This window comes from Lepus europaeus, chromosome 19 (genome assembly GCF_033115175.1).
Source record: "Lepus europaeus isolate LE1 chromosome 19, mLepTim1.pri, whole genome shotgun sequence".
Lineage (NCBI taxonomy): Eukaryota > Metazoa > Chordata > Mammalia > Lagomorpha > Leporidae > Lepus > Lepus europaeus.
Window position 1 is genome coordinate 66,420,417 of NC_084845.1, and position 23,366 is coordinate 66,443,782.

Genomic DNA, 23,366 nt, shown 5'->3' on the forward strand with positions numbered 1-23,366 from the left:
ATGGCTGCGACAGTCAGGGCTGGGCTAGGCCAAAGCCAGGAGGCTGGAACTCCATCCTGGTCTCCCACATGAATGGCAGAGGTCCAAGTACTTGGGCCATCTTCCACTGCTTTCCCAGGCACACTAGCAGAGAGCTAGACTTGAACTAGTGCTCTGGTATGGGATGCCAGCATTGCAGGCAGCAGCTTAACTCACTGCACCACGGTGCTGGTCCCATGACCTCATCTTAATTACATTTGTAAAACCCATATTTCCAAATGAGTTCGTGTTTGTAAGTCTCAGGATTAGGACTTCAGCATATATATGTATATATGTATTTATATATACATATATATATATATATATATATATATATATATATATATTTGAATACACAGTTCTACCCATAAGTATGTTCTTGGCCCTGCGGGACCTCAGTGAGTATTTGGATGGTGGATGAATGAATGAGTTGGAGCACTTGCAATTCCTAGCAGTCCTACCCTGTATTGGCCTGAAGAGGGAGGCATGAGGCAGATAGCAAGGCCCTCACAGATGCCACTCCTGGGGAGGCTCAGTGAACGTTTGCATGAAAATCGATAGACCCACTTGCAATTTTCTGCAGCTGGCATTCAAAACCTGAAGCCTTGGCAATGCCCTCTAACGATCTGGTAAAGGCAGTGCTTTTCTTAGCTGGGAAATGATGTCCAGCTCCTTTTAAGCTAGGAGGCATAGGTCCAACTGATGTATGCTTTCCACAAAAGAGAAAACACTGGGACAGAGCAGAGCATTCCTTGGCTCTTGACTGGAGCTTGTGTTGTCCTGGGGGACGAAGGGCATCTAGTTGGTTTCTAGCCACCCTGTATTTCCACGGGGAGAGGGGCTAATTTTCCCACTTGTTATTGGAGTCTCACTTTGACCAAATGGTTTTGAAATCTCCCAGTCCCTAGAAGAATCCTATGAGAGGGGTCTTGAGCTCTAGGGCTTTGTGGAGTGCAAACACAACATAGTTAAAGGACTTAACCAGAACTTCACAGGGCAGAGACCAAGAGCCACTCTCTGGCTCCCTCTGCCCGGGTCATAACTCAGAGCTTTCTGTAGTGAGGCATCAACCTCCAGGCCTAAGACACGTGGCAGGGCCAGGCAACAGGACGGGGGCAACAGCCACAGAAAACGACGCAGCTCACCAACTCCCTGCAGCCTGCTCACTCCAGGATCCCCCACCCCACCCAGTGCGAGGTGTGAGGTCCCCAGAGCAAACCTTGGAGGTGCAACTTCTGCCGTAGTTTCCAATCAGGCAATGTGCTGAAAACATCCTTCCTCTCTCTGAACCTGGAGCGAGTCGGGTCTTCTCAGAACCTCTCCCTCCCCGCTGTTTGGTACCATGTGGCTGCTGTGTTCTGCAGGTTGATTATCGTAAATATGTGGCGGTGAATATGGCAACGGCACATCCTCACTATGACGCGGCTGGAAATGTTTTCAACATGGGCACATCCATCGTGGACAAAGGGAAGACAAAATATGTGATGTTTAGGATCCCTGCCGAGGTACCAGGTGGGTCATCCCCAGGAATGCCACCAAGCACAACAGCTGAGTGTGGCTCCTCCTAACACCCTCAACTCATTAATGACAACACTCAGGGTGACGCTTCCCCCACAGGTTGTTCAGGTGACCATAAACTCAGCTTTCTCCTGCAGAAGAAAGGAAGAGTTGCTGGGAGTTCTCTTGGACGAAGGGTCTCCCTTTATTCTAACCTAATCCCCCATTTTTAGGTCCCAGTTTATATATTTATTAACTCACCCATCTACCCATCATCCTTCCATCCACCCATCCAACCATCCAACCCATCCACTGAGTCACCATCCACCTATCCATCCACCCAACAATCTATCCACCCACTCATCCACCTACCCACCCATCTACCCTTCTACCCACCCACCTACCCATCCATCCATCCACCCACCCACCCACCCACCTATTCACCTATCCATCCATCCATCCATCTGTCCACCCACCCACCCACCTACTCACCTATCCATCCATCCATCCATTCACCCGTCCACTCAACCATCTATCCATCTGTCCAGACAGCCAGCCACCTACCCATCCAGCCATCCATCTATTCTAGCCTTTTCTTTAGGCTCTAGTACTTTATTGCATTCATTTATCCATCACCCCATCCCTAGCCTTCCATCCATTTCTTCACCTTAGGACAAACTTTTGCAGACCACGGCTGTGCCACCCACATGTTCCCCAGCCCCTGCAGCCAGACTCCCAGGGTTGGTCAGGGAGCTTGGCCTGTTGGGATCCACTCCAGAGCCCCACCCTGCTCCCTGAGCTTTCTGAGCCTCCTCTGCTTGGGCCAGGCTCCTGGAGCACAGCCCAGGCCGGCTGAGATTGCGTGTTCTCGAGGGGGAAGAGGGTGAGGTTCCCAGCCCACGTTTGTCCAGGACCCTCCTGGGAACCACACCCAGGAGACCAGGCCATGTTTGTCCAGGACCCTCCTGGGAACCACACCCAGGAGACCAGGCCTCAGAGGGCAGCTGCACAGGGCTTAGGAGGCCGCAAGAAGCCACAAGAGTGCTCGCGGACCTGCCTTTCTGGTTTAGGACTGCTGTTTGCATCTGGGCTCCCTGCCGGTCCCCTTCCCCCACTGTCCTGTGGAAACTCCCGAATGAATCGCCAGGCTCTGCCAGGATCTGGGAGCCCCTGAGGTCAGAATATACAATGAGTGTCCTTGTTAAATGGAACTCCCGGTAGTTAGGCCAATAGGAGGATCGAGGGTCAAGTTCAGAATCCAGGAAGGTCAGACTTGGGGACCGTCTGGGCATCCGAGTTTGCCCTCTCATGTTCCAGAGGAGGACTGTGGGGCCCAAGGGGACATGGCCATGGTCCCAAGTTTACAGGAGCCACTGACACGGAGGTGGCCGTTCTGAGTACCGACTCCACACTGGAGCGCCTCCCGCTCCCCGGCCAGGGTGCTTTTGTTTCAGTGTGCGTTGTGCTCCATTTGTTTTGTGAAGAAAGGAACCATCCCATAACCCCAGAGCGTCCCTCCCTCCAGCCAGCTGATTACAGTGTGCACAGGTGGCCTCCAGAGGGGCGGGGATGTTTGCAGACAGCTCATGGTGGAGCAGCCCCAGGCATGGGTGCGGAGGCCTTTCGGCCAGGGCCTGACTCATCCCCACAGAGGACGGGAAGGGCCCACGTGTGCTGAGCACCGTTGGCATCCGGGTGCCGGGTAAGCTGCTTGCCGAGCTGCGCGGTCTCATTCCGATCTCTGCCTTCGCTACCAGAGGAGGAAGTCAAGGCTCGGGGGCCGTGTGTTTTCTCAGCATAACCCTGTGGCTTTGGCTACGGTGTTAGAATGTTCTATCAAGCCTCAGCTTCCCATTGGTCACATGGGCACCCCACATCCTCACTTCCTTCTCAAGATCTGTGTAAAAGCCCCTTGTCACTGTAGGTGCTCGGCCCCATGTCCAGGTGTTTTGGGTTTTGCTTGTTATTTTAAAGATTGGTTTATTTATTTGGAAGGCAGAGTTAGAGGGGGGTGTGGGGTGGTGGGGAGAGAGAGGTCTTCCATCTGCTTGTTCACTCCCCAAATGGCCACAGTGGCCAGGGCTGGGCCAGGCCAAAGCCAGGAGCTTCTTCTGGGTCTCCCATGTAGGTACAGGGACCCACACACTCAGGCCATCTTCCACTGCTTTCCCAGGCACACAAGTAGGGAGCTGGATGGGAAGTGGAGCAGCTGGGACACTCACCAGTGCCTATGTGGGATGCCGGTGTCACAGGCAGTGGCTTTACTCGCCATGCCACAAAGCTGGCCCCGTTCGCCCAGGTGTTTCAGAATGGACAGTATCAAGAGAACCTCAAGGAAAGACTGTGACACATATGTCCAGTGATGGTTCTGACACAAGAGCAGAGCTTAAGCCTGTGTAGACAGCTTGACATGCAGAACCCCAGGCCCTGTCCCAGTACACGGAGTCAGACTGCACCTTCCATCCATCCCTAGCTGGTCCTCACTCGTAAAAGTGTGAGAGGCACCAGTGCAGAATGGGAATCAGCAATCCTTTTCCTTCAAATGGCCAGATGGCATGAGTTAGGGCTTTGCAGAACACGCAATCTCTGTCGCAGTGGCTCAAGTCACCCCGGAACTGGAAGACAAAGCCAGCCGTGGCCAACACAAAGAGGAGTGAGCCAGGCCATGTCCCAAATAAAACTTTATTCACAAAAGCAGGTGGCTGCTGGGTCTAGCTCCCAGGCTGTGTCATAGACCCCTGGCCTAGAGGCTTTCTCTGTGGTTCCATGGTTTTCAGTTCGGGCAGCCAGTGTGGGCTGTGGCAGCTGCACCTGCAGGGGCTGGTGTCGGGCCCTGCACTGACCTTGGCAGTAAGATCCTTGTCTGGTCTCCTTCTTGGCCGCTGTTGAAAATTTCATCTCGCTAGCAACAACGTTGGTTCTAGGGGTGGTGGTGGTGTTGGGGGCCCAGCTCCTGTGCGATTCCCGGCCCTTGCTTTCCTGCAGAAGCCAAGGGGAAGGGGAAGCGGAGCCCCTTGACACGGGCCGAGGTGTTCTGCTCCATGCCCTCGCGCTCCCTGCTCTCCCCGAGCTACTACCACAGCTTCGGCATCACCGAGAACTACCTCGTGTTCCTGGAGCAGCCTTTCAAGCTGGATATCCTCAAGATGGCAACGGCGTACATCCGGGGCGTGAGCTGGGCGTCCTGCATGGCTTTCCACCCCGAGGACAAGGTGCGGCTTGGGGGAGGGTTAAGGGAAGGGCAGCCATCAGCCTCCCCAAGGTGTCTGAAGCTGGGCGGTCCTTCACAGTGGCCCCTGCCTGTGTAGCCCCTTGTCTGCACGTCGCTGGACACAGTCCCAGGAAGGGGTGTGACCTTGGGTAACCTCAGCAGCTAAGGCAGTCCTCACTGGCCCAGCAGCAAAGGGGCCCTGTCCTCAGTCCCCAGGGCGAGCAGGGCTCCTCACACCTCCAGCCTCTCTGTTGCCACCAAAGACGGGGCGGGGAGGGGCAGGGGCAAGAGGAGGTGGGCGGGAGGCTCCTTCCACGTCATGATGCTAGAGACTTCCACCCAGAGGTCCAGCAGAAACATCTCCTGTAATTCAGCTATGCCTGGGTGCTCCCAGCACGTGTGTGCAGGTGTGTGTGTGCACACGTGCACTGTGTGTGCATACACTCCCATATGGATGTGTGTGCGTGACTAGAGTTACTGAGTTCCTGTTGTTACCTTTGGAACAGTGTTTTGTTTTCAGGTAACACACGTGTATAATAAAGTCTCCTCCCTAACCCCGCCACTCTCCTCCCGTGCCCTGCCCACTCCCCACTCTGGAGGGAGCCACCGCTTCCCAGTGGACATCCCTCCATGTTCTCTGTGCGTTCGCACAGATGGTCCTGCTGTGGCCGTCTCTCCTCTGGGAGGAGAGCAAGGTGGCTGAAGGAGTGAAGGCATTGGCTCCCTCTCCCGTGCTGCTCATTTCCCAGGAGAGCCCATCGTCCCTGACATCTCACATGCCTGGTATTTATTGTTGGCCTCACCCCTGCTGGCATGTAAGGTCCATGAGAGCAGGGAGTGGCATTCCTTTGTCTTTCCGGGTTCCCAAAGCGGTGCCTGATGCACAGCAGGGGTGGGCGGCTGAACTGGAGCTTGCCCTGCAGCAGAGCCTCCCAGTGTGGGAAGCTGGGTAGGGGGAGGGAACTCCAGGTAGCGGGGAGTGGAGGGGGTGTTGTGGCCTCCAATCCAGACCTCCAGGGATTCCCTGGCATTTAGAAAGTGAGAAGACTTGGAGCCCTGGGACAGGCTCATGGATGCGTTTGGAAGAGGACTTCTGGAAGACTCCATGTGGCTGGCTCAGGGTTGGGGTCCTGAGGGAAGAGAGGGCCTTGGATGTTCACCCCTGTCTTTGCCTCCTGCATCGAGCCCCCCACCACACCGCTGAAGCCCCCTTCCTGGCTCCCCTCTTGATTTCCAAAGTCTGATGATGGGGAAGGGGGAGCAAGAGGCGAAGCAGGCCCAGGAGGCAGCGGGATGAGGGCGCGGTGCAGCCTCAGCAGCCCCACAAGCAGCGTCCCCCTGGTGGCTGCAGAGGCCTTGGCAGCGAGCGTCCCTCCTGCCCATCCTAGACAGCTCCGCTTACCGAGCGCTGTTGTGAGCAGACACACAGTAGGCCCAGGCTAGTACCCGCCAGATGGGGTGCTGGCTGGCCCGTGGGGGCACAGCGCTGGCCCTGACAGGGAGAGCCCAGTGCCAACTGCGCGTCTGCTTTCAGACCTACATTCACATCATCGACCAGAGGACCCGGAAGCCCGTGCCCATCAAGTTCTACACGGACCCCCTGGTGGTCTTCCACCATGTCAACGCCTACGAGGAGGACGGCTGCGTCGTGTTTGACATCATCGCCTATGACGACAGCAGCCTCTACCAGCTCTTCTACCTGGCCAACCTGAACCAGGCCTTCGAGCAAAATGCCAGGCTCACCTCGGCCCCCACCCTCCGGAGGTTTGCCCTGCCCCTCCACGGGGACCAGGTAAGGGCTTCCCAGAAGGCCCGTTTCCCATCCGGAGACCTGAGCCCAGGCAGGAAGTTCTGCGGGCGCTCATTTGATTGGCATCACAATCCAGAGTGAACTGTATTTACGGAAAAACCAAAAACATCTTCATGATTTTGCCAAAAGTGGTCCAGATGAGTGGCAGAATCTTTAGAAAGTCGAGGCAAAGGAAAAAGTAAAATTCCCCGAGCTATGCCACTACCACCACAATTAGTTTTGTTTAAAAAAAAAAAGTGGTTTTTTTTTTAATTTTTATTTATTTTATTTGGAAGGCAGAGAGAGACAGATCTCACATCTGCTGGTTCATACTCCAAATGCCCACAAAAGCTGGGGCTGGGCCAGGCTGGAGCCACGAGCTGGGACATCCACATAGATCCATAGAGACCCCAAGTGCTCCATCCACCACTGCTGCCTCTCCAGGATGCATTGCCAGGAAGCTGGGAGCTGGGACTCGAACCCAGCATCTTAGCTGCTGTGCCACATGCCCACCCCACAGTCAACTTTGAATATTTCATCACCCAAAAAGGAATTCCACACCCTCACCATCACCTCTTCATGGCCCCCTGCTCCTCCCCGCATCACCTCCCGAGCAGCTCCTAATCTACCTTCTGTCTCAGAGGATTCAAAAGGGTCTTAGAAAGTGTTTTTATAAGAAAACTACGCAAGGATTTCAAAGCTTCTTGCACCAAAGTCAACAAAGCAGGGGGCAGATGTTTGTCCAGCAGTAAAGGTGTCCACAGCCCACACTGGGGTACCCAAGTTCAATTCCCACCTCTGGCTCCCGACTCCAGCTCCCTGCTAATGCAGACCCTGGGAGGCAGCGGTGGTAGCTCAAGTGATTGGGCCTCAGCAACCCATGTGGGAGACCTGGATTAGGCTCCTGGCTCCTGGCTTCAGCCCTGGCCTGGGGCTATTGTGGACATTCAGAGAGTGAACCAGCAGATGGGGGCTGTGTCTCGCGCTCTCTCTGTCTGCCTCTAAGTAAACACTCTTCTAACCCATGTGTCGTCTGCACATCTCTCCCTAGTATTAAGCATCCTGCGACGGCGTCAGTTTAAGTACCCGCCTAGTGGCAGGAGTCTGTCGCCGTCTGCCCCCATGGTCCCCCGATGCTGGGCAGCTGTGTTCCTGCATGCGATGCTCCATGTGGTCACTGTAGATCTACTGCGGCTCTGGGCTCCGAGTGAGGCTCCAGATCCCACTGACTTCATGCCTTAATTAATTTAAATCAAATCAAATTTGATTCAATTAAGTTTTGATAGCTCGCATTTACCAGCTGCATGCGTGTGCCAGGTACTTTGCTAAGCGTTTTATTTTCCTTACCTCATGTAATGAACTAAACAACCTGTGGGAGAGGTCCCCAAATTAGCCTCATTTTAGAGATGAAAGAAATGGAAGCTCAGAGAGGTTAATGACCGTGCCCCAGGTCACACAGCCCAGAGTGGCAGAGCCAAGGTCGGAATGGTCTTTAAACCCACGTTTGTAACTGCTAAGGGGTAGTATGGCCGCTGCTCCCCCAGCGGGCCTCCTGGATGGAGCGCAGATGGGTCACAGGGACTCCAGCAGTGCCCCGGGCGGGGCGGGGGGGGGTGTTCAGTCCCACCCTTCCTGCCCCATCCTTGGGGCAGGGTTCAGCCAGGTTCCCAGCAGTGAGCATTTGCTCCCAGGTTTATCTGATGCCACAGCTGGATTCTCTTGTCTGTCTGGTGTCTCTGCCGTGGCTTTTACCACGTCTCACATCACCTCTGCTTCACGTTTCCAAAGCCATCTTTTGCTTTCCGTGAACCGGCTGCTTTCTTGACTCAGGTGAGAGGGAGCGTCTGGCTCCCCGGTGGAAGCAGCCTTGCCTGCTGCACAGAGAAGGCAAGGGTGAGAAGGCAGGGCCGGGCAGCAGGGGTCCTCAGCCTGGGACCAGGGGCTGTGGCCTGCCAAGCCACGACCAAAGTTTGTGAAAAAGCAATTTTTAAAAAAGGATTTATTTATTTGAAAGTCAGAGTTACACAGAGAGAGAAGGAAAGGCAAAGAGAGAGAGGTCTTCCATCTGCTGGTTCACTCCCCAGATGGCCACAATGGCTGAAGCTGTGCTGATCCAAAGCCAGGAGCCAGGAGCTTCTTCCTGGTCTCCAACGTGGGTGCAGGGGCCCAAGGACTTGAGCCATCCTCTGCTGCTTTCCCAGGCCATCGGAGAGAGCTGGATCAGAAGTAGAGCAGCCAGGTCTTGAACTGGCGCCCTTAGGGGATGCCAGCACTGCAGGCAGCAGCTTTACCTGCTACGCCACAGCACTGGCCCTGAAAAAGCAATTTCTGAAAGCATGAAGTGTTAAAGACTTCATGGCATCCAAGATGCTTTCCGTGACCATTTGAAAGGATTGAGAGAAAAATCAGGGTTACTTTCTCTCCACGTGACAACCCCCCCCCCCATAGAGCTACACCCAAGCCTCTGGCCCCTGAACCCTCGCCCAGGAAGCAGCTTGGTGGGGCGGGGTTGGGGGCAGGGAGGCAAATCTCAGGCTGAGCTCAGCCCATGTGTGATGTGCATGGTGGTGCACGCTCCCTCCCACGGCCTACACACCATGAGCTTTTACCACCTTTACCCTCCTCGGGGGGTGGCTGGTTTCCATGGAGCCATGCGAGGAAGTTGAGTGTGTATTTGTAAAAGCCGTCGTGTGAGCTATCCAGTGCTTTGAAATAGCAAAGGTCAGCAGAGCCTGGGCTGGGCAGCTCTGACCACGCCACTGGATGGCTGTTTATGGTCCCTTAAACATGTCCTCTTCACTTTCAAGTTGCTACACCTGCCTTTGGAAATTGCACAGTCAAGGAGGCAGACACCGCCTTCCGTGTGCAGAGCCCCAGCTCCGGCTCCCTCCTGCCCCAAGGCCACTGTGAGGCCAGCTCGAGCAGGTGCTGCCCTTCGTCAGACGGCCTGCACGTCTGGGGCCTTTGCCCTCTGTCCCCTCTCCTGCCGTCCTGTCCCAGCGCAGCTGCGACTCCCTGGCTGGGTGGCCTGTGTCTCAGCACCTCAGTTCGTCCCTCCTTACTGGCCTGGGGTGAGGGCACACTCTGGAGCCATTTGCTCGCCTCTCTTTCAAGTGTCAGGCACCATCTCAGTCCCCTTGTCCCTTGATGCCAAGACTCTGTCGTGTGACTTCATCCGTTGCACTTGGAGGGCACTTGTTAAGCTCTTAAATACTGGTAATGGATTAATTAAAGAGTTTAGCAGGGTCTCTAAATAGGGCACAAAGCCGGCCAGTGTTGTGGCACAGCCGGTAAAGCTGCACCTTTGATGCTGGCATCCCATATGGGCACCAGCTCCTGTCCTGACTGCTCCACTTCCAATCCAACTCCCTTCTAACAGCCTGGGAAGAGCAGCGGAAGATGGCCCAAGTGCTTAGACCCAGGCTACCCAGTGGGAGACCTGGATGAAGCTCCTGGCTTCGGCCTGACCCAGTGCTGGCCATTGCAGCCGTATGGGGGAGTGAACCAGCAGATGGAGGACCTCTCTCTGTCTCTTGCTCACTCTCTGTAATTCTGACACTCAACTAAATAAACAAGTCTTAAAAAAAAAAAAAAAAAAAAGACACAAAGTCCTCCCGTGGCATCAGAACCTGTGCTGGTGAGAGTGCTGTCCAGTAGAGTGAGCAGCAGTGAGCTGGATTTAAAGCCCCAGACTGCCCCAGAGTCCCTGGTCTTTGGGCCAACTGGGGTCAAAGGAAGGCAGGGCCGTCAGGGCCTCTCGGCTGCTGGGCCTGTTTATGTGGGACTGCGGGTGTCTAGGGCAGGGCTCGGCAGGGGAGGGGGCGTGGCTGGGAGACATCTGACATGTACAGACAGCAGGGGACAGCTGTCCTACAGTCTTCCTGGCTGCCTTGAAGCAGGGATCAGAAGCACTTCCCAGCCATGCGTGAGGGGCTGTGAGAGGATGCAATTTGAACTTCCAACTCCTGCATCATTAGAGTTTTGTCTCCCGATGCAGAGAGAAGCCATGGTTTATCACGATGTTCCGGGCCATGTGTCCAATGCCTCTTCTGCTCTTAGACCCTGGAAAGAGGGACCCCGGCCCTGGGCTCGGCACTCAGGAGGCCCTGCTCTGCCCTTTTGGTCTGCAGCACGTCCCCTCCTCCTCCTCAGGTGGAGAGTCCATAGGACCTGTGGATCCTGCCCAGCCAGAAGGGTATCCCATTGCCCCCCTAAATGTACTCTGGACCCCAGTCCTGCTTTGATGTCTGCTTCTGCTCTCCCAGGGCCAGACTCAGCCACTGGAGTGCCCACCCTGGGCCCATGCAGTGGCCAGGGCTGGCTGAAGTCTTGGCTGTGCTGGCTGGATCACCCATAGAATTGGGGGCAGAGCCTGGGGTGAGAAAGAAAGAGAGCCAGGGGCCAGAGACCACTTCTAGCCACACTATTCCAGCTCACCCCCAAGGTGTCCTAGGATTTCATGTTCACTCATCCTTCCAGACCACCTGCCATGTTGCTGGAACATTCTCTCTGTGCAGTACAGTCGCCACTTAACGATGTGTGCTTTTATTAACTGATTTTATTTTTCTTATCCTTAGTTAAAGGTTAAATCTGAATGCATACCTATGGCTGGTGGTTGCTGTATTGGGCACTGCAGTTCAACACAACATTGCAAGGGTCTGTGTGTCGAGTCAGGTGGGGAGAGAGTGTTCTGTCTATTTGGTTGCTATGGTCGGATAGATATTTTGTTGGCGAACCTTCAGTTGTACTCTCATCCTGGGTTCTGCACATTTCAGGGACTGGCAAAGGCTTTGTTAAACCACATCCCAACACTCTGAATTATTTATCAGCCCATATCCACAAATGGCAGAGCGAAGAAACTGCTCGACCTAGAAGAGTTGCCTGCGAGGTTTGAGTTGGGATTTGATTGTGAGTTGTTCTGGCTCCCAGGTACTATGCTGGGTCTAGCTAGCCCTGGCCTGGGTGTTTTCACACCCATTATTTAACTTAATCCTTAGATACAGGGCCTTGGGGTGACACACTCAGCCCCAGGCCACCCTCCCACCCCCCAACAACGCATAGATGAGGAAGCAGACCCAGCAAGCTTGTCGGGGGGGAGTCAGATTTCACACCCAAGCTAGCTTCTGGGGGATCGCTGTGAGTGCTGCTTCTCCTGGGAGTTCTCCCAACAAAGCCGTGCCTGAGCAGCCTGCAAGGTCTTGTTGAATCCTGGCTGGAAAGCGATTCCTTCCCAAAGGCCTCGGAAAGCAGCCGAGTCATGTTGGTGGCTGCTGGGTGTGGAAGCATTCAGGGTGTCTCCCTCAACCAGTCTGACAGGTTTCAGGCCGAGCTATAAGACATCAGCATCAGGGCTGGGACAGGCCTCCCGCTGGCTGCGGTGCCATGCAGGTGCAAGGGCTGGAGCTTCTTCCTAGGACACCGCCGATGTCCTGGGCACTGGGTTGCTCTGTTCATGTACCTCATCTCCACTGCTTCCGACAGCCAGCCTGCGAAACACGCGTTTTGCCCCTCGACAGTTGATGGAAAAGCTCATGGGGTCATGCTTCCCCTCATTCTCTTAGCAGTTACTCCCTGGGAGCCAGTTGCTATGTGCTGTGCAAAATCTGGTCCTTGCCTTCATGGGGAAGACAGGCATAAAAGAAAGAAGCAGCTTCCTAAAGGGGATGATTGTAGCCTGGGACGAGTGCCTGGGAGACCTTGCAGATTTGGATTGAGTCGTTAGGGATGTGTGAGCTGGGACTTGCTGGATCCCACGGAGCTGGCCTCAGGGCCTCTGCACCTGCTTTGACCTCTGTCCTTGGCACTCTTGCTTCTGGGCAGGGGAATTGTACTGTGAGGGCCTGGCCCCAGGCTCTGCTCTGTCTGTGTGGCTTTGGGCAAGTCTCTTTCTCTAGCCTCAGTCTCCTCTTCTGTGAATTGAGGGCTTGAACTACAGCAAATCTCAACTGCGATCAACTTGACCCCTTCCCAGCAAAGAACCAGGATGATTAAAATAGCTTGGTTTTGATTCTGAAAGCCATTTTTGGAAAATGTGAATGCAAAATCCCCCCTAACCATGATTTTTTTCGCCTTGGTCCTCAATGTCTCCCAGGGCTTCAGCCATCCTCTTAGCCATGGCAGCCATGCAATAATAATTAGGATCATGGTGGTGGCGGCTAATAACACAGTGGTTCCCCGACCTGTGGATTCAGTTACCCACAAACAAGCATGCTCCAAAATTATTCAATGGAAAATCCCCCAAATAAACAATCCATGACTTTTACACCATGTGCTGAGCAGGATGAAGGCTTGCATCATCTCTCTCTCTGTCGCCCAGGGCAAGATTCACCTCTTGTTCAGCGGATCCCCACTGCATAGGCCACCCACTGCTACCCTCACCTCGGAGCATGGTTATCAGATCGGCTGCTGGGGCTTCACAGTGCTCACATAAGGGGTTCGGTGCTCTCTGTGGTTTCAAGCATTCCTCTGTGTCTTGTGTGCACCCCACTGTGGATGGGGGTCAGTGAAGATGGCATCATCAACTGCAGCTGCCCACAGTTTTCTAGCACTTTTTGTGAACCAGGCACTCTCATAACCCGTTTGTGTGGATGATCTGATCTCTTTTAATCAGCCCAGATGCTGGAAGATGCATACCCTATTATTATCCACATTATGCAAATAAGGAAGCAGAACTACAAGGTTAGAGTTGGCCAGGAGTGGGGGCGTGTATGGAGAGGGAGCAGGAGCTGCCCAGTAAACACTTCATTGTAGATCCCTCTCCTGGGTTAGGATGACAGTCAGGTAGCGAACAGCCAAGTCTGCTTATGAATTGATCCCAGAGAATGGGCTTGAAAGTTGTCTCTCTCCCACATAATTTTTATTGCGCATTTGTTTTCATTTCAACAGTGGTAACTTTTCATAGGAGAAAATGCTGAAAATATGGAGAAACACAGAAGAAGAAATTAAAGTCCCCATAACTCCACCATCTGCAATATCTCACATAGCATATGCTTCTCATGAGCCTTTTGAAGTTCTTTCCTATGCACGGACTTCAAAGAATTTTGCAACAAAATAAAGCTATCTTTTAATTCCATGAACTTTTGAAGCACCCTCATAGGTCTTCTCTATGCAATTTTTCATGTGGTTGAGCCCAGCCTGCCTGTGTGATTTGTCCTGATGTTTTTTTTACCGAGTGTTATATCATAAGCATTTCTGATGCTATTCAAAACTTTATAAACACCCTTTTAATGACTGATGCTGCCTTTCACAGGTGAATCATCCAGTGTTTAAGAAGCAACTCTTAGAAGCACAGGCATTTTCTCCGGGAGGGCGAAGTTTGCACAGAGTGACAGTGATGAGCAGTGGCTCTAAGAGCCTTGCTTCGACCACCCACCAGCTATGTGACCTTGGGGCAGTGGCTTCAAATTGTCTATCCACATTAAAAAAAAAAAAATTGATACTACCAGCAGTAAGATAGCTACTTGCTCTGGTTCATGGGAGGCCCAGCAAGGTGACGTGCTCTAATGTGTTTTGGAAATGTACATGGAAAAGCAAAGGTTTGCTTTGGATAACAAGTGTTCCTTTATTTGTTTATTTTTGTGCTGATTTCTTTTTAGAATGCAGAAGTGGGCTCAAATTTGATCAAGCTGACATCCACTACAGCGAGAGCCCTGAAGGAGAAAGATGACCAAGTGTACTGCCAGCCGGAATTCCTATATAAAGGTGAAGTGCACCCTCTGTCTGTGTGTAGGGAGGGGCTCGTTGTCATGGCAACCCCAAGCTTCTGATGTAGCAAGATGAAGATCAGAGGCTCTTGTGGGGGCCCCCATGAAAGCATCTAGGGACATTTCTCCTTCCTGTATCTATTTTATTTTATTTTATTTTATTTTATTTTATTTTATTTTAGAGATAGAGTTACAGACAGTGAGAGGGAGAGACAGAGAAGGGTCTTCCATCCATTGGTTCATTCTCTAAATGGCCACAACTGCCAGAGCTGAGCTGATCCAAATCCAGGAGACAGGAGCTTCTTCTGGGACTCCCAAGCGAGTTCAGGGGCCCAAGCTTTTGGGTCATCTTCCACTGCTTTCCCAGGCCATAGCAGAGAGCTGGATTGGAAGAAGAGCAGCCAAGATTCGAACCACAGGCAGAAGATTAACCTACTGTGCCACAGCGCTGGCCCCTCTTCCCTGTATCTTAAACAACGCTCACGGTTGCCTTCCACAAATACTGTAGCTTCCTGAACACTGGCTTACTGAACAGGAATGAAACCTTGGTACTTGCAGCTCTGCACTGACTCAGTACCTGCAGAGTAGGTGTTGTGAGCTCCATGTCACACAGAAACAGGGACATGGGAGCTGCAGAGCTGCACAGAGAATGGGACCCCAGAACGGCAGCCCCACCCACGGCAGCAGGCATCATGGACGTTTGTAGCCAAGTCCCTCTTTATGCTGGGGCCGTCCTGTGCCTTCTGGGGTGTTGAGCAGCATCCCTGGCCCCCTCCACCCTCTGGCTGCCAGTGGCAACCCCTGCCCTGAATTAGAAAATCCAAAACCGTCTCCAGATATTGCTCATGTCCCGGGGTAGGTGCCAGTGCCGTGAAACTACGTCCACAGGGCAAGGACCTTGTTTCTCTGCTTTGCTGTTTCTGGTGTCCTGGCAGCACCTGAGACAAGGTCTGGCACCGAGGGGGCTATGCTTGAACTTCATAGTACAGAGTGGGGGTGAGGGTTTGGCCTTGCAGATAAGTGATGCCCACATCACTTATCGAAGTGCCTGGAATTGAGTCCTGGCTCTGTTTCTGACCTGGGAGGCAGCAGGTGATGGCTCAAGTAATTGGGTCCCTGTCACCCACATGGGAGACCTGGATTGAGTTCCCAGCTTTGGTCTGGCCCTTTCCTGGCTGTGGTGGGCATCTGGGGAGAGAACTGGCAAATGCAAGCTCATTCATTCATTTTTTTCTCTCTCTCAGTAAGTAAAATGTAAAGATGCAGAATGGGCAGGCTGGCCCAAGGACACTGCTGGAGATTTAAACTCACAGGCTGGCTCAGCCAGCTTCCCAGCGCTGGGCTCAGGCATCTGGGACTCATCCAGGCTGACCTCAGATTTGTCCTGAGAATCCAGTTGTACGAACAGCATCCCTTGCATCCAGTACCCAGCTGTGTGGCACCTCTGCCTTGGTGTGTGTGAAAGTGAACACGCAGGTGGAGATCTTAGCTCAGGTCTTCGGTCCTCGGCCTCCACGCCCTCTCACCAGCCCATCCCGTGGCAGATCTGGTGGCTTGCATTGTTCTGGTCCATTGTGGTTGCAGCAATGTTGTGTGATGCTGAAAACGGCAACCACAGACAGTCGCTGCTCATCTGCCACCACGCCCCCCAGCACAGCTCTCCCATCTTTCCTTCCTGTGTGGCGCATGCGGGGCATGCCGGGCCCTCAGTAGCACCTCTCAGATGTCCTCCCATCTCACCCCAAGGGTCTGCTGTTATCGTCGACATGCAAGGGGTTCATGCACATCTGGACCTGGCTGGTGAGGGGGGAGATCCAGCAAGGGGTAGCCACTGTAGGGGCAGGTGCTGGGACTTCGCTGTTCTTGTGGTCAGGCTGAGAGCCACCAGGCAGGCCGCAGAGCCAGGGTCAGAACCCAGCTCCTCTGACTCCATAGCCCTTAACCCCTGCTCTTACACTTGAACAAAATGCACGCCAAACCGTCTGGAGTGTTCCAGACCTGCTTGGTTCACTGAGTGAATGCCACTTGAGTATTTCCCATAGTCTGAAGATTGTTCAATAGTGTGGCTGCAAGGAATCCACAGAAGAAAATCAGACCCCACTTAACCACACACTTAACTTGTAGGTGGTCACTTACAGGAGTAGGGGGACACAGGTAAGGCTTTAGAGGGGGCCCCCAGGAGTGGGGCCAGCTATGGGCACCTTCTTCTCAACAAAGGTGAGTGGCCTCCCTCCTCATGCTCACTTTGACCTGTCTTTTGGAAGGTTCTCGATTACTCACACCTGGGATTGGGCAGGTCCCTCCCATCCCCCTTTCACTCACCGTGGAACCCAGTGGCCACCCAAGCCCTGGAGTCCTTTCCACGAGGCCCTCTTGTGGTCAGCCTTTCTCCCTCTGCTTCCTTTGTTTTCTTGAATATTCTATCTTCCCCAGCAGTTGGCTCCACTACATAGACTATTTCATAAGCACGGGGGGGTGGACATTCAGTTCAGTATGCGGACTTAGAAATTCCACTTGCCACACAGCCACGTGGAAACCCACGTGTGTTTACACTGGAGGGGGCAATGTAGCACTTTTGGCTATGAAAGTAGTAAGCAGAGTGAAAATGGTGCGTAGTGAGAAGCTTAGAATGCACAGTGGGAAAGGCAAACCATTGGCCATCACCCCAGCCCTGCCTTAAAACCTCTGCTCTTCATTTGTGACGTAGTGGAGCTCATCCTAACACCAGCCTTTTCCACTTAACCTTCAACATGGACTTTTTTTTTTTTTTTTAAGATTTATTCATTCATTTGAAAGAGTCAGAGAGGTAGAGAGGTGGGGGGCAGGGGAGAGAGAGGGAGGGAGAGAGAGGGATTGAGATTAAGATTGAGATTTCATCCTCTGGTTCACTCCCCAAATGACCACAATAGTTGGGGCTGGTTCAGGCCGAAGCGAGGAGCCAGGAGCTTCTTCCAGGTCTTCCACGTGGGTGGCAGGGCTGCAAGTACTTGGGCCATCTTCCACTGCTTTCCCAGGGGCATTAGCAGGGAGGTGGATCGAAAGTGGAGCAGCCAGGACTTGAACCAGTGCCCATATGGGATGCTGGCGTTGCAAGTGGCAGAGATATGGATTCTTGCCAACTTTATTAAGCTCCTTCATGGACATTATTTTTACGTGTTATTTAATAATTCACTAGTTGTATTTATTCCCCCTGATGGTCTTTCTCATGGCTTCCAAAGTTTCGCTTCACACCCACACACATGGGTGCACATACAGACACCTTAGTACTTTTTTAAAAAGAGCTTTAAGAAAAATTGCAGTAGCCTCTGATTTTAATCGCGTAATTCTCTGTGATTCCTATCTTGGATAATTAGGGATGTTTGTACACTTGGCAATCTGGGTCTCTGGTCCCTGGCTCCTGAAATGGCTGGGTAGTCATTAGGGGTTCCCTCCCCTACCTTGACCACCCTTGAGGCAGTCCAGGGTCAGAATCAAGTTCAGGGATCCTGGCTTGGGAATTATCTCTGTGGAAAAGCTTCCTAGGCCGGCGCCGTGGCTTAACAGGCTAATCCTCCGCCTTGCGGCGCTGGCACACTGGGTTCTAGTTCCGGTGAGGGTGCTGGATTCTATCCCGGTTGCCCCTCTTTCAGGCCAGCTCTCTGCTATGGCCCGGGAAGGCAGTGGAGGATGGCCCAAGTCCTTGAGCCCTGCACCCGCATGGGAGACAAGGAAAAAGCACCTGGCTCCTGGCTTCGGATCAGTACGGTGCGCCGGCTGCAGCGGCCATTGGAGGGTGAACCAAAGGCAAAAAGGAAGACCTTTCTCTCTGTCTCTCTCTCTCACTATCCACTCTGCCTGTCAAAAAAATAAAAATTAAAAAAAAAAAAAGAAAAAGAAAAAGAAAAGCTTCTTAGCGGGGGCTTCATCTGCCGTATCATTTCTCCCCCAGGCTTGGAGCTACCGCGAATCAATTACTCATACAACGGGAAGCCCTACCGATATGTGTTTGCTGCCGAAGTTCAGTGGAGTCCCATCCCAACCAAGGTACTGAGCCCTGGAGGTTTTGAGACTGAGTGACCGTGATGGGAAAATAGGAGGTCAGGAGGGAGAGGCCAGTTTGGGACAAGACAAATTGGAAGTCGTCATGGACTGTCCAAGGAAGGGAGCCGTGCCTAAGGTGGTACAGCTTGGGGAAGGGGCCAGGGCTGGAATTTACCCACTGATGTCTTCGTTGAGCACTAGCTGTGTGCCACAATGTGGTAGGACCGAGTACAAGGGACCTCCCAAATCCTGCGCCCTCTCCAGCACGGAGGGCACAGCTTACTGTGTCCTGGCACTGAGTGATGGCACACATTGCTTTTTTAAAAATGATTTTTAATTCATCTTATTTATTTGAAATGCAGAGTTACAGAGAGATACAGAGATAGTCCGTCTGCTGGCCCACTCCCCAAATGGCCACAATGGGCCAGGCTGAAGCCAGGAGCTTCTTCCAGGTCTCCCACGTGGCTCAGGGGCCCTAGAACTCAGGCCATTTTCCACTGCTTTTTCAGGTGCATGTGCAGGGAGCTGGATCAGAAGCACAGCAGCCAGGACGCAAACTGGTGCCCACATGGGATGCTGGCATTGCCCAGCACACCACAATGCTGGCCCCATCACTTTCTTTAAGAGCTTTATTTTTAAATTCAGTGGGAAAATCTATGTTCATTTATTTATTTGAGAGGGAGGCAGGGAGGGAGAGACTGAGAGAATTGCTGGTTCACACCCCAGGTTCCTGCAAGGTCTGGGGCTGGGCCAGGGCAAAGCTGAGAGCAGGAAACCGGATCATCTCCCATGTGGGTGGAGGGAACCTAATTTCTTGAGCCAACACCTCTGCCTCCCAGGGTCTGCATTAACAGGAATTTGGAGTCAGGAGCTGGAGTCGAGTATCAAACCATGTGCTCCCATGTGGGACAGATTTCTTAAAACTAGGCCAAATGCCTGACCTAAAAATATTTTTTTTAAATGCAAGCAGTGCAGAAATATACAAAGCCAAAAAATTAGAATTCTCCCCCCCCACACACACACACCCCAAGCCACTCCTCTCTAATCCCATGCCCTAAAGGGAAATAGACCTGTGAGTATTAAGACAGGTTTGGGGACTTGTGCTTAGTAAAGCAATATAGCAACTGTAGTGTATACTAACTGTTTGCGTTGAATACATTAGTTGACTTAACACATACACATACAAATTCCAAGAGAGTGCCAATTAATTTGGGATTTTTACCTTTTGAAGAATTCATCCTGCAGTACCAGATTTGTGGTGGTCCATGTCTAAAGCCAGAGGAGGAAGGTTGGCTTCTTCCATTTCTGCTGTGCTGACAAAGTAGGGGGTGCCATCTACAGTGATGGCAGAAGTCTGTGTTGGAGGGAGGGTGTTGAGGCACGGCAGATTAAGCCCCTGCTGGGGATACCGCAGTCCATATTGGAATGCCTGGGTTTGAGTTCCACCTCCACTTCCAGTCCAGATTGCTGCCGGTGTGCACCTTGGGAGGCTGCAGGTGACGGCTTAGGTGCTTGGGTCCCTGCCACTCGCATGGGCGACCCAGTTGGAGTTCCTGGCTGTTGCCGGCATTTGGGAAGTTTACCAGTTGGTGGAAGATCAATTCCTCTCTCTTTCCTCTCTCTCTATAGTTCTGCTTTTCAAATAAATAAATAAATAAACAAACAAACAAACATATTTAAAAGTCTACATTTGGAGGACTGAATCTCCCTTCTCTTCATGGTGATTCACGTGGGAAAAAGCCTGCTCTCAAACGAATCATGCCCATGTCTCTCCCTTCTGCATGCAGATTCTAAAGTATGACATTCTCACAAAGTCATCCTTAAAATGGGAAGAGGAGGGCTGCTGGCCGGCAGAACCCCTGTTCGTGCCTGCTCCGGGTGCACAGGACGAGGACGACGGTAAGAACGAGCAGGTGCCACTCGGTGCACACGACACCTGCTCTGTGGGCGCCCTTCAGACTCAGACGTCACTCAGCAGCCGAGTCCTGGCTCGCACAGCTGGGGGAACCACGCTGTGGAATCCAGGTCTGTCTGAGTCTGAGCTGCAGGCTTAGGTGTCCCCAAGACCACTCTCCCTCTGACACCAACTCCAAGTTCAAGGGTCCCCAGACCACCTTCAGGTTGGACAATTCGTGAAGAGGGCTCACTGATCTCACTGAAAGCCATGATTCCTACGGTTGTGGGTCAGTGCAGCCAAGGGAAGTGGCGATGGGAGGGGGGGTCCAGGAGAGAGCAGGTGTGAACTTGCAGTTGTCTTCTCCCTGAGAGCCATGGATGGTGGGAGCTTCTCCTGATGACGAAGTGGGACAGGGAGGGTGCTCTGATCATGTGAGCCAGGGAAGCTCCCTCGAGCCTCAGACTCCAGAGCTCTGCTGAGGCTCAGCCACACAGACATGGCTGACCACCTGCACCACGTGGCCCAAGGACCCGCTGCCAATCACACCGTGAGCACTGACTATGCGGTCAGTGCCCAGGTGAATGAAGACACTCGTGACAAGCAAGGCGTTGCAGGGCTTAGGGGAGGCCACCCAGGAGCCAAGGGCCAAGGCAGGACCTCTCCATGGGCCAAGCCCATTGTCCTTCCACTGGGTGAATCTCCCAGTGTAGAATCTGGCTTTTAAAATCTCTGGCAGTGGCTAGAATCCAAGTTTCCAGGTGGAAGTGTGTGAGAGAGACCTATCTGGGGCCCACCACCCTTTGCTAGGTATCTGTGAAACCGAGTGGTCTTCTCCCTCCTTGATTCTGCCTTGGTCTTAGAAACACCCACCCATGCTGTGGGCATGCCAAGGAAGGTGACAAGAACCATGGGTGGGGCCGCCCACACCTGCAGGGGAGGGCGGGCTGCCCCACTGAGCCTGCCAGCTTCTTCCCTCAGGTGAGAAGGGAGTGGTTTTCCACCTGGCCCTTGTCTTCTTACTGATCGTGGTGTGGCACAGCAGGCCAGGGACCTGGTGTCACTGGCATCTCCCAGGAGGGAGGTATTGGCATCACCTTCTGGCTGCGCAAGTGGTTCCTGTGTTTCCCTCAGTGGGCAGGGAGTATCGTTGTCTTCATTTTACCAAGGAGAGGCCCAGAGAGGGAGATAACTTGCCAAAGGTCACACACCCAGTACGTGCAGGGGTAGGGTTTGCATCCAGGTCTGTCTGACATCAGCTGCTGAACCTCTGTGCAGCCGGGAACCTCAGAGGAGTTGCGAGTGTGTTGTCTGACGCTTCCTCCACCTGGAGGTGTGTGTGTTGTTCCGTCTAACCCACTGTCCCTTGAGAGTGAGTGCTGGAGAGGTCCTTGGTGTGGCTGCATGCAGGAGGGGTGAATCGGCTCATTTAGTGCCACGTGGGTGCAGTGAGTCCAAGAGACGTGTGCTGGCCTCAGTGCAGCTCGGAAGCTAATTCTCTGTAGGTTTTTATATAGTGGGACGATAGCCCTTTTGCCCCGCATGTAAGAACAACCCACCGTGTAACCCTGTAAGAATGGGTGGGATCATCCCACTATGCAGATGAGCAGACTGAGGGTCAGAGAGGTGAAGCACTGGCCCAGCCAGGCCAAGACCAGGCCTTGTGACAAGCAAGACATTGCAGAGGCTTAGGGGAGGCCACCCTCTAGCTCCCAGCCTTCCCCTTCTGCTCACGGTGGCTGTGGAATTCGCTTCCCTGTGTCTGGATTAGCCACCTAAGTGCAAAGAAGACTCAGAAACACAGCTGAGAAATGTATCCCTGTGGCTGGAGGAGGTTCCAGGCTGCACTTTACAGAGCGTCTCTTTTTGTGTCCCCAAAGGAGTTATCTTATCAGCCATTGTCTCTACTGATGCCCAAAAGCCGCCTTTTCTACTTATTTTGGATGCCAAAAGCTTTACAGAATTGGCTCGCGCCTCCGTCGACGTGGAGATGCACCTGGACCTCCATGGGGTGTTCATCCCGGACAAAGACTGGGTCACGCGGAAGCAGGTCCCCTCCCAGGGACCGCAGGAAGGGGCCCCACAGGCCTGATGGTGTTGGGGCGCGGGCCCTGGGGGGTAGCTCAGCTGTTGGACCTGCGGTACTCGGAGGTGACGCCTCTCTGGGTGGAGGGGAAGTTCCTGGTTTGGCTTTTCATTTCAGCTTTCTCTGGATGTTTTGGTGAGGTCCTGGAGACAGAGCGTGTCAGAACCTTTTCTGTTATTTCATTTTAGCCATGAAAACCCTATTTGAAAGTCATGTTTACTGACTAGCTCCAGTACCTCTAAGAAAGCCATTCCCTTCCTGATAAAGACCTTGACCGGGAATCAGACATTGTGCTAAATCACATTATCGTTGTGATGAGAACAAGCCACTGCTCACATATTAGGGAAGGGCAGCGTAAACATTTATCATGCTCCCGCCTCCATCTCTCTCTTCCCCACCCTCCCTCCCTCCCTCTAATGGACTAAGTTGTGGGTCTGAGAGTTGCAGCTGCCTCACCCGAGCCCTGGTAGTAAGTCGGGGGACCAGGAAGGCATGTTGCTTTGTGGCCATTCCATGCAAGGCTTGGTGTAATAGAAAAGAATAAAAACTTTCAAGTCTGTTCAGTGCTTACTTTGTTTTTTTGTGGCTTCTTTCTCTGAAGCTTTTCTGAGGCAATAAAAGGGAGTTGCTGGGTGGCTCACAGCCAGCAAGATGCCTGGTTGCAGTCAGTGGGAGATTGGTGTTGTAGGAGGGCATTGCACTGTTGGACACTGACCTCGCTACCCACAGCCGGGGACGAGAGTCTAGGGTGGAGTCCGGAGCCAGGGCTGGCACCAGGAGCCCTGCCCACTGCTGCAGAGAGGCAGAGCATGCGCTGTGCCCAGGCCCATGTCTGTGGGGTAAGGAGAGTCTCCAAGCTCTGCTCAGTGGCTGCTGGAATAGACCAGGTGTTCTGGACAGAGGTGAAGGAGTTGATGGTCTCTGAGTCAGGAGGTGATGGGGATGGAGGGAGTTGGGAATGAGCCAAGCAGGGTGCCATGTGATTAGTGGGAGCCCCGTGGGCATCTGAGCCTCATCTTTATAGTCTAGTGGGTGTTTGGAGTGTGGTTAAAATAATCAAAGGTAGGTTGGATAATTCCCAGGTACCCACGTCATGGGGCCAGGGGAGTTGGGATTCCCACTGTTGTTCTGCATTTGTGCCTTCCCCT

General features: G+C 53.1%; 1 protein-coding gene across 2 annotated transcripts in view; it reads left to right on the top strand.

The window, feature by feature from the left end:
* Nucleotides 1–22,727, top strand: part of BCO1 (beta-carotene oxygenase 1) — a 77,226-nt gene extending 54,499 nt beyond the window's left edge. For both annotated transcript variants that reach the window (XM_062175840.1, XM_062175839.1), the window contains exons 5-11: nt 1,383–1,530; nt 4,501–4,727; nt 6,261–6,518; nt 14,111–14,216; nt 18,147–18,241; nt 20,026–20,137; nt 22,013–22,727. In XM_062175840.1, coding sequence (XP_062031824.1) covers nt 1,383–1,530; nt 4,501–4,727; nt 6,261–6,518; nt 14,111–14,216; nt 18,147–18,241; nt 20,026–20,137; nt 22,013–22,224 — 1,158 coding nt within the window. In that variant the 3' untranslated portion in view covers nt 22,225–22,727. The remainder of the gene's footprint in view (nt 1–1,382; nt 1,531–4,500; nt 4,728–6,260; nt 6,519–14,110; nt 14,217–18,146; nt 18,242–20,025; nt 20,138–22,012) is intronic.
* Nucleotides 22,728–23,366: the final 639 nt, after the last annotated feature.